The sequence below is a fragment of the Marmota marmota genome, unplaced genomic scaffold (genome assembly GCF_001458135.2).
Source record: "Marmota marmota marmota unplaced genomic scaffold, marMar, whole genome shotgun sequence".
Classification (NCBI taxonomy): domain Eukaryota; kingdom Metazoa; phylum Chordata; class Mammalia; order Rodentia; family Sciuridae; genus Marmota; species Marmota marmota.
This window is the reverse complement of record NW_025999961.1, coordinates 2,544,344-2,555,864: the sequence shown is the minus strand read 5'-3', so window position 1 is coordinate 2,555,864 and position 11,521 is coordinate 2,544,344. Positions and strand designations below refer to the sequence as shown.

At 34.5% G+C, this 11,521-nt stretch overlaps 1 protein-coding gene across 8 annotated transcripts in view; it reads right to left on the bottom strand.

Moving 5' to 3' along the window:
• Cplane1 (ciliogenesis and planar polarity effector complex subunit 1) overlaps window positions 1-11,521 on the bottom strand; it is a 150,240-nt gene that overhangs the window by 108,958 nt on the left and 29,761 nt on the right. For 7 of the 8 annotated variants that reach the window (XR_007347469.1, XR_007347470.1, XM_048802882.1 and 4 more), the window contains exons 17-21: window positions 9,966-10,194; window positions 8,257-8,396; window positions 6,342-6,562; window positions 6,014-6,178; window positions 3,555-3,693 (exon numbers count right to left, since the gene is read on the bottom strand). Coding sequence is in view for 6 of the 8 variants with exons in the window: in XM_048802882.1 (XP_048658839.1) it covers window positions 3,555-3,693; window positions 6,014-6,178; window positions 6,342-6,562; window positions 8,257-8,396; window positions 9,966-10,194 (894 nt within the window). In the remaining 2 variants the exon portion in view is untranslated. The remainder of the gene's footprint in view (window positions 1-3,554; window positions 3,694-6,013; window positions 6,179-6,341; window positions 6,563-8,256; window positions 8,397-9,965; window positions 10,195-11,521) is intronic. The other variant, XM_048802886.1, reaches the window with a different exon arrangement.

The window sequence follows — 11,521 nt, the reverse complement described above, 5'->3', positions numbered from 1 at the left end:
TGTTATACAAAATTACATATAAGAGGTTGTGAGGGGAAAGGGAAAAAAACAAGGAGAGAAATGAATTACAGTAGATGGGGTAGAGAGAGAAGATGGGAGGGGAGGGGGGGGGATAGTAGAGGATAGGAAAGGTAGTAGAATACAACAGTTACTAGTATGGCATTATGTAAAAATGTGGATGTGTAACCGATGTGATTCTACAATCTGTATTTGGGGTAAAAATGGGAGTTCATAACCCACTTGAATCAAATGTATGAAACATGATATGTCAAGAGCTTTGTAATGTTTTAAACACCAATAAAAAAAAATTAAAAAAATAAATAAATAAAACTGAATGAGAGGAATTCTACTAGATAAATGACCTGGTTTCCTTAATAAATAAATGGCCTGAAAAAAATAATGGGGAGAGAGAAACTATTATACATTAAGAGAAATTGACATATCAATGAAAATGCAATGTGTAGAGGACTCTGTTTGGTTCTAGATTTGAAAAAAAATAACTGAAGAAGTCATACTGAGATACTCAAGTAAATATAAAACACAGGATAGATAATATATAATGTGAAAGTATTTTAATTAATTTTGTTAGGTATAATAATGGAATTGTGCTTTCAAAAACTTCCTGTTGTGTTGACTACACATACTGAAGTACTTATGAGTAAAATCTCATGATATCTTAGATTTGCTTTCATGTGTTGACATCTGGTCGAGGTGGCTAATAAGTACTTGAAAGTTCATTATCTTTTTTAAATTCTCTATAAGAAGCTTTAAAACAATTTGAACTTTTTTATTTTAGATAACTAGGAATGCAAACTTTTTAATCTAGCCAAATCACTTCTCAAAAACCGAAAGACCAAACTAAGCAAATTAAATAGTGATCCTTAAGGACAAAATTAAATTATTAAAATGTATGTTCAAGTGGCTAGGATTGTAGCTTAGTGATAGAGTGCTTGCCTAGTATGTGTGAGGTATCACAGCATCCTCAGCATCACATAAAAATAAAGAAAATAAAGGTATTGTGTCCATCTACAATTAAAAAAAAAATTAAAAACACACGTTCCACATCCTAATACACCCAAGAGTAAAATATGTATCTGGTAACTTATCAGCTCCAAAGCACTTATCCTATTGCATAGTCTCATGTCATTTTAGCATACTTTCTTGCTTCTATTACTGATAGAAATGGTTGGGAAGAATGTCAGAAGCCCAAAGTTGAATTAGTTGGACCTATTTTAGCAAGCATATCAGCCAGCATAGGGCTCTCTTACTTTGTGATTTTATTATTCTCTGCCTCTACCCACCTCCCCACATTCACTCCTCTGCCCCTCCCTTAAAATGTATAAAGAAATGGAAAGATTTTCAAACCAGTACAAGCACATACGCATTGATAGCAGCACTATTCAAGAGTCAAAAGGTAAAAAGAGCTCAAATATACATTAAGTGATAAATAAATTGTAGTGTGGCCATACAAGGAGTCTTACTCACCCACAAGAAGGCATAAATATTAGCCCATGCTACAACGTGGCTAAGCCTTTAAAACACTGTGTTAAGTGAAAGAAGCCAGAACTCAAAGGGATAGAGGGAGGAGGAAGTGAGAAGAAACTACTACATGGTCAAGAGATGCTTGGAATAGGTAGTGATCACACAACACTGGGAATGTACTAAATGCTACTGAATTATTTACTTTAAAATGGTTAGATTTGTGTTATATTAATTTCACTTCAATAAATTATTTCTTTAAAAAATAAAAATGTATGTTCAAATCTTTATTTCAATCATTTGCAAACTTTTTTGTTTGTTTTGTTTCGTTTTGTTTAGTTTTTGAGATGGGGTCTAGATATGTTGCTGAGGCTGGTCTTGAACTCATAGGCTCAAGTGATCCACTGACCTCAACCTCCCAAGTAGCTGAGTCTATAAGCACCACTACACTCAGCTTCATGTTTTATCTATGATCAACAATCTTCTAACTGGGATTTTTGTGAATTTAACTCATTACTTACAAAGTCCAAATTTTTAAAAAATACTATTGGATTGTACACACATTTCCAAAGGACAACTGCCTGGCCCTTTCTTTTGTTAGAGTGAATGGAAAGTCTATAAACTAAGCTCATAACAGCTGAGCAAAGCAATTGAAAAGCATTTTGATGCCATTATAGTTTGAAAACAGACAATCTGAGCCCCAGGACATTTATTATTTAAGATTAGTACAAAGGTTAAGTGAGTTATAAAGGACCATTTTAATCAAAGTCTAGAGAGATCAAGGCTTAATATTAATAGAATGGTAAGAATTAACAATTAAAGAGAAAAATGTGGAATGGCATCCAAAGTTTTACTTCTTTTTAGGCTTATTATGCAGATAACTGGACATAAGACTATGAATAGGAAATGAATTTATAAAAGGAAATATAATAGAAAACTAATACTCAATATAGTCACAAGGAAGACATATTAACATAAAACTATCATTTGAACCCATCAAATTAATCTAAAGGAATTATAACATTTGGCATACTATTTTAAGAAATATAAAATAGGTATATTCATTAACTAAACAATTCTACTGCTAAGAATCTACCTAAGAAAATTATTTTAAAATACAATAAAGGAAACTAATGTGTCAGAGGCAACTTAGAAGTGCAAAAACTGAATTAAATTTTTAATTTTTGCTAATAGAAATTTTCAACTTAATAGATATGAAAGTTTTTTAAATGGAAAAAATGTTTAGGTAGCATATGTTAAGTTAGAAAATCAGAAAACAAATGATAAATCTATTCTGATAAGGTCAAAGCCTGTCCACTTCATGTTTGGCAGCATACCCTAACTTCAAGAAAATGACCACAGGTGGGGCTGGGATTGTGGCTCAGCGGTAGAGCGTTCGCCTAGCACGGGTGGGACCCGGGTTCGATCCTTAGCACCACATAAAAATAAAGGCATTGTGTTGTGTCCATCTACACCTAAAAAATAAATATTAAAAAAAGAAAAAAAAGAAAAGAAAATGATCACAGGAAAAGCTTTTTTTTTTAATTGAATCTAGGAGTACTCTACCCCTTTTTTCATTTTGTTTTATTTTGAGACACAGTCCCTTGAAGTTGCTAAGCTGGCCTCAAACTTGTGATCGATCCTTCTGCCTCAGCCTCCCAAGTAGCTGGAATTATAGGTGAGCACCACCAGGCAAGAAAAGCATCTAAATTTCAAATTTAAATAATGAAGCAACAAAAATAATATCATAATTTTGTATTATATAATAAATTCCTGGGGCTGGGTGTATAGCGCAGTTGGTAGAGTGCTTGCTTCACATGCACAAAGCCCTGGATTCAATTCCCAGCACCAAAAAAAAAAAAAAAAAATTCCTAATTTAATACCACACTATAATGCATGTACATATATGGCTGTTAAAATTATAGCATTTACTTGTAAACACAAAGTAAAATATTATACACCACTCCATACTTTGAAGAGTCAAATCATTTAAAAATATTGCCAAATCAAATAAATTATACACCATTATTCACGTATAGGATAATTTCTAAGCAAGTAGTTCATTGTCAACAAACCAACTGCTCTAATGGAAACTTCATCAAGCTTGTGGTCTCCAGTTGCTCCAGGTCTGAAGAATGCTACTCCTCCTTTACAGTAGTTAAGTAAGGACTGGGGGAAAGGATTCAGTGATGGAAGAGAACCTTTCATTCGAATCTGAAAGTAAAAAAATGGCAATACATTAATCTTGGTATAAATAATGTTGAGAGGAAACTACAGAAGAACAAGGCAGTTAAGATCAACCATATAAAATGGAAAACAGCATGATTCCTCTACTATGGAAGGCCAATAGTCCTGAAATCAGCTATTCTTTTAGAAGCTTAGATCACAAATCTAATTCAAGAATTTCATTAGATTACATCTCAAAAGAGAAAAAAAGTTCTAACTAAATCATTTATACTCCCTTGTCACTCAGTTTTGCTTATAAAAAACAACCTAAGGTTATTCATCCCTGGCTTACCCCACAGTTTAGAGAAAGAAAAGAAATACAGGCATCTAATCTCATTTAAGATAAAGTGTGTAGACTCCAAAACCAAAAAACAAATACAAAAAAATTTAACTTCATATATAACTTTTAAAAACCTAATCTACAATGACAGAGGTAGAAAGTCCTCACTTGACAACACTTAAAAAAATGACTCTAGGCAAGGATGATCAATAAATGCCATTGAGATTAAAAGTTGGAGGGCTGGTAGGGAACTTGATGGAAGATAACAACATAAACCCAAACCCACTGATCAATCTCACTACCACCAAAAGTGCCACATGTGCCCCATGACATGGTACAATGGGGAAGCATTATGAAGGTTCATTCCTGAATAGCACCAAACCTTCCTACCTCCATGAGTATAGGTCGCTCACCCATGTACAGGAAATAAAAGGAAACAAGAACGAGTTAAATGATGCTAAATGAAAAAACCATTAGACAAATCTAGAATATAGTACAGGAAAATCACGCTGTTTATCTAAATCAAGTTTTTTTTTTTTTTTTTTTTTAAAGAGGGTGGCTGTTATAGATAAAAGAAAAGGAATATAAGAGACATGAACCTGGGAAGGAAGGATAGCAAATAGCCAAGTAATCACTCTAACTTTGGATGCTTTGAACCCACTTATGGAACAGGTAAACATGAGAGGCAGAAACATGGGGATTAAGTGTGTTAAATCTACGGAGCCTATGTGCTAACTCTCAATATGTTTCTAAAGAAACAACTTAATAAAGTCATCCTGGCCCTGCTCTGATGTAAGAAAATGGCCTTGTAACAACATATCCCAGGGCCAAGGAGTTTGCTCAAGACTCCTCCTTTGGTAAGAGGAAGATGGCCTGCTCTACTTTGAGGGTGGAAAGCTAAATGGCCTCAAGGTCTGTGAAATCAAATTCCAGACAAAATAAACAGGTGAAAGCCAAGACGATCAAAAGCTGCCTTTAGGTCCTCAACATATCATTTAATCTTATTGTAATTATAAATTTTCACCCTATGGATTTCACTTAGACACTCTTGACTAAGATATACGAAACAGGGATTTAGAAATCTAATACAATCCAACTGTCAATCAAGAGCTAGGAGGTAGTGCTTGGGAAAGACCCTCTGGAAACTGTCCCTTAGCCCTAACTAAAACTAGGACTGAAAGGACACTCACAGAGACTACGCAAAGTCCAAAGACCACACCACACACCAGAATCTCACGCAAGAGATTTATTGTCAGTAGCACAAGGCAAACCCACAAGGCTGTGGGTTGGCACTCACAGAGCAGCTTTATAGCCCACAAGGGGAATTTCCTAAGCTGCTTAGGAGTTGCGTCATAAACTGGGGTGGGGCTGATCCTTTAACAGGCACATGCAGCACTTTCTCAGAATGGAAACTTTGGAGCCTCTAGATAAAATGGCTCCCGGTCTAAAATGGCGAATCTGATGCCAACATTGATCTGATACCAGTATTGATCTGATGCCAATAAGGACAAAATGCCCCATTCCTCTCGTTGAGCAGCAACAACAATCTCCCTTGAGGGTGCTTTTCCCACGCCCTTCCTCTTTCTAATAAACTGCTAAACTTTGACCACACCTGTGTCTTGCTTGAAATCTCTTTTTAAGACACAAGAGCTGAGAACACACAACTTTCCAGTAACACACTGAAGCCCCAACAGAACAGAGACCTCTCCCCAGAGAGAAGTGAATTCTTCCCACACCTCAGTCCTGAATTGAGTTTATATTATCTTCAATGAAGAAATAAATTTAATTCCCAGGACCGAACTGACTGGACATTTTGTATTATTAGGCAGGATATAACTAACCTGGAGACCCAGTTCAAAGTTCTCATCTTTTGGCAGAAAGAATCTGCTCTTTTTATGTTGCATACCATAAATAAGCCTGAAATGTATGGATTCACAGGGCAGGACTCCTTGGAAAAGTGTTATTACAGTATAAGTATCAGTTTATTTCAGTTGTTTAACACAGCACATGAATAAGACATTCCCATACCTTCTGCATGACTTTTCTTGCCCTCCTCAGCTGCAAAATGTACCACTGTGCTACAGGAAAAGAACACCGAGTTGCCCTGAAGAGCAAGAGAACTCTCTGAAGTATTCCAGACACCTTTTGGCGATTGTCTTTTTCAGCTTTTACAAAAAGATCATCTCCATCTTCCTGGAAACAATAAGACAACCCATTTTAGTGATAATAAGAAAATTTAAAATGCTAAAGAAAAAATAAAGATAGGTTAATGACAATGCTTGACTTCAGGTTGACTCTTTTTAAAACTGACCAAAATCAATTTTCAATTAATTAAAGGAATAATGCATAAGCTTACTTCACTAAGAATAGCTGGCTGGGGACAATATAATGGAGGAGCTGGAAGATACAAGCCGGCAGGCACTAAGCCCCACAGTCTCTTACTGAAGTCCTTGGCAGAATCTATCAGATGCTGTAAAGTGTCTGAAAGAATATCCACATCAGCCATAACTGATGCTTTCAGGACTTCTTGTACTGAACCAAATAGCAGATTTGCATCTTCCTCTTCAATGGGATCTACTAAATACAAAATTTGGTAAAATAGTTAAAATTCTCATTTAACTTCTCATCCTATTTTCTAAATTTTTTAAATCTGAAAAAGTAGATTCTCGAGAATACAATGGTTAATAAGCAAAACATCCAAACTTACAGACAAAAATTTATGAACTTTCTTGTTATTTTAAGATCATAAGCAATTAGAGCATGAAACTTTTTCTAGAACTAAAAAAGAGATACTCTAGGAACAACTACACATTTAATGTTAGAATATAGTCCTTAGTAAAAAAAAAAAAAATTTGTAGTGGTAGTAATAATATTTGAAAAAATATCAATGGAAAAAACAAATACACCAAAATAATATACATTAAAATACAGCAAATCAACAAATGTTTCTTAATATACAACATTATGACAGAAGATGCTTAGTCGGGCTAATCCTGTCAAGAAGGGAATGAAAGAGTAATCTTTCTTTCAGTGGTCCATGACAATACTTTTATAATAATGTAATTAATAAAAAAAGCTTCTGAAGAAAATAGAAAATTGCAAAAGTCAGTTGTATTTTATGGCTTTAAAATATGAAAATATCTGTATACACACAGATATGTCCCAGAAGGCAAACTGAAAGGAGACATAGGACAGAACTGGAGATGAAAGGTTTTTTTCTATTATGAAGTACTTTAAGTACACTATGAACTATGGAATATAACACTCATATACTCACTTGTCATCCATGTCTGATATTAACATTTCACTATATTCAATTTAGATTTTTTAAAAATATTTATTTTAGTTGTAGATGGACACAACACCACTGTTTTGTTTATTTACTTTTATGTGGTGCTGAGGATCAAACCTTGGGCACCATATGTGCTAGGCGAGCGCTCTACCTCTGAGCCACAACCCCAGCCCCATCAATTTAGATTTTTAAAAAATAAAATATTATATATTGGGGCTGGGGTTATGGCTCAGTGGTAGAGCATTTGCCTAGCATGTGTGGAGCACTTGGTTCGATTCTCAGCACCATATATAAATAAATAAAATAAAGGTTCATTGACAATGAAAAATATTTTTTAAAATATTACATATGTAGCTGAAATTCCTTGCATATCAATCATATTCCATCTTTCAGAGGTAGCCATTATCCAGAATTTGGTAGAGACACAACTGAAATTCCTAACAGACAACTTTTCTACATGCTACAAAGTTTAACTTCATTTTCTTATTCTTCAATTCTTGATATCTCTCTACATATTGTTTATATTTGTCTTTATCTCTATATTTATGTAGAGATGTATATATATATTACATGCATATTTTATGGATATCATGTATCCATAAAATAAATACATAGCTCAGATTTATCTTTTTATTAATTGGCTCTTAAACTGGTCTAATAACTTGAGTTTTTGTTTTTAAATCAGACTGAGGCATAATTTACATTCAGTAAAACTCATCCTTCTCAGTGAACTTTGATATATCTGCACAGGCCTGTAAGAACACTTCCATCACTCTACAAAATTCTTTCATTATGCTTTGTAGTTAATTCCTCCCCTACTACTCCTAGGCAACCACTGTTTCCTGTTCTTATACTTTTATTTTTTGTAGAATCATATAAATGGAATCGTACAATATAAATCTATCTCCAGGTATTTATAAACTTCTTATATTACAAAATTTATATTAACGTGATGTCAGACCTTATGTATGTAACACACCTGTGAATTGTTTATATTTTGAGCCCATTTCCTGTTTTCCTTCCAAAGAGGTTGGTTGACCTAAAAAACACTGCAATTTTTTCTGAAAAATGTGAGCTGGAGTCATATTTAATGGTAGCTTCGGACACGTTTTTTTGGACCTGAAATGACATCAAATTAAGGGAAATGAATCCAAACTTTGATAAAAGAAAAGCTCAACGGTAGACATTTGCCTAGCATGTGTGAGGCCCTAAGCCCAATCCCCAGCACCATAAAACAAACAAGAACTAAACAAAAATTTAAGAAATAATGGAAAGCCAGGCATGGTGGCACACATCTGTAATCCCAGCAGCTCAGGAGGCTGAGGCAAGAGGATTGCAAGTTCAAAGTCATCCTACTTAACAATTTAGTGAGGCCCTAAGCAATTCAGGGAGACCCTGACTCTAAATAAAATACCAAAATGGCTAGGAATGTGGATCAATGGTTAAGTGCCCCTAGATTCAATCCTCCAAACAACCACAACAACAAAAAGATGAAAAGAAAGAAACAATAGAATCCACACACTCTATTCACCCTACATACAAAAAACAAACAGTGTATTAAGGCCCTCCCTAATTATAATCCTAATACATTTTCCCACTCTTATTTCCTACTGCTATTCTACATACATACTTTATCCAAACTGAACCAAAACTTAATTTTGCCAAATGCCATTGCTCATACTTAGGATGTTTTCTTTGAATGTTTACTTAATTCATCCAAATCCTATATGTCCTTTGATTCCCATTTCAAATGACATCTCCTACATAGTATTTCCTGTCTTTCCTCCACTTGACAATATCACTGTCCCCATGGTACCACTGTCCTTTTCTTACTACACCAACTACTATGTAAATTATAATAATGCTTTATCCTATTTTCTCTATTAAAGTATAAATGCCTTAAAGCATTGAAACTATGTACATTAAGTTTATATCTACTAAAATACCTGACGTTAAGCTTTGCACAGAGCAGTTTCTTAAGAAATAAATATAGGGCTGGGGATGTGGCTCAAGTGGTAGCGTGCTTGCTTAGCAAATGTGAAGTACTGGGGTCGATTCTCAGCACCACATAAAAACAAAATAAAGATATTGTGTCCACCTAAAACTAAAAAGTAAATATTAAAAAAAGTTAAGCATATAAAATGTGGTGTCATGGTATTTTCAGTTTAATTAAAAATAATGTTAAAAAAAAGAAATATATATTGAATTAGTGAATTGAAAAACACATAAAAGACACAGCAATGCCATAATATTCTGAAAAGTTGAAAGATCAGATTAATTTAAAACTCAAATCCTATTTGGGATAAACTCTCCCACTGACTATATGTCCTTTAAGGGCATTACTAACACATAAATATGTTAAATGTTTTATTATAAATAAGCAAGCCACTGAGCTATCCAGCACAGTAATCACTATGTTACATAGCGTGTGGCTATGTAAATATAGGTGAAATTAAACTCAAAATGAAGCTCATTGGTCTCACTAGCCACATTTCAAATGCTCAACAGTTGCTTGTAACTAGAGGCTACCCCATGCACATTGAGCACATACAGAATACTTCTATCATTAGAAAGCTCTTTTGGCCAATGCTGAATAAAGAACTCCACATACGTAAACACCAACAATAAGAGAAATATAAGCTACTTTACATGATATTGTTATACTTAAGCTTACCTAAAAATACATACCTCACAAAATTGCTATCATGTTTATAGAAGAGTTGGAAGGCCACGCCAATTGCAACAGATGTCTTCCAGTCTCCAAGTTTATATGCTAACCATATAGCCTCTGTAACCAAGCCACCAATGAACAATAATTCAAGGGCATATTCAACTGTCCACACATTAGAAAGATTCTGGTCTCTAACAATACTGGCCACCTTGGAGTGTTGCAGAGGAATAAGTCGAAGAGACTGCTCTGTGAATAAGTTAAAGAAAATGGATATTACAATTACACACATGCATCCAAATTCAAGCCTCCCTACATTTTATATTTATCTCTTTAATTAGTATCTTCTAAACAAGACCACAGAAAGGAAGATACATACAAAATGGGCTACAATAATACTAAATACACTAGAAAAGTTTTTTTCAACACTGAAGAACATGCTTCATTCACAGTGAGCCATGAAAGAAATAACAGAATTCCTAAAAAACGAAACAGAACAGAAAAGAAACATACAGAATGAATCCATTAACTCAAAATAAAAGTAAATACCGTTTAATGAGACATTTGTGTCAGATAATATGTACATAGGTATACATATGAACATGTACCGGGTCACAGTACACAATTTATTACTGTGGGCTGCTCAGAAATATAAGCCTATTTTTCATATCAGATTATGAAATTTGGAGGGCTGAAATGGTGTTTTATCTGACTTTGTATTACCCATAGTGTTATGTAATTAAAAAAAACAATTTCAAATAATAAATATACAAAGTGTTCAATATATTAGTGTTCATTAATAAGAGGGCTTATTGTAGCTCAGTGGTAGTACTTGCCTAGCATATGCAAGGCCCTAGGTTTGGTCACCAGCACTGTAAAATATATACAAGCAAATAAATGAAAGAGGAAGTTTTACATAGGCATGTACCTATATTCCCAGCTAATCAGGGGACAATAGTCGGAAAATTACTTAGGCCCAGGAATTTGAGAGGAATTTTGGTAACATAGTGAGAACTCATTTCAAAACAAACAAACAAAAGAATAAAATGTGTAATATTCAATAACCCGTGAATAAATGACAAGATTCTAGTTTGGCCTGGAATTCAACACAAGGCGGTAATATCCTTTCCACAAGACCTCTGTACCTTTCACTAAAGTAACTTGAGGCAACTTGAAATATGATGACTACAATGTTATTAAAAAATACATGTTGGGGCTGGGGCCAGGACTCAGTAGTAGAGTGTTCACCTGGCACGCATGAGGCATTGGATTCGATCCTCAGCACCACACAAAAATAAAATAAAGGTATTATGTCCATCAACAATTAAAAAATTACACACTAAAAAAAAAATCATATTGGAGCTGGGAACAGTGGCACATGCCTGTAATCCCAGTGGCTAGGGAGGCTGAGACAGGAGTACTGTGTGAGTTCAAAGCCAGCCTCAGCAAAAAGCGAGGCATTAAGCAACTCAGTGAGACTCTATCTCTAAATAAAACACAAAATAGGGCTGGGGATGTGGCTCAGTGGTCGGGTGCCCCTGAGTTCAATCCCTGGTACCAAAAGAAAAAAAAAAAA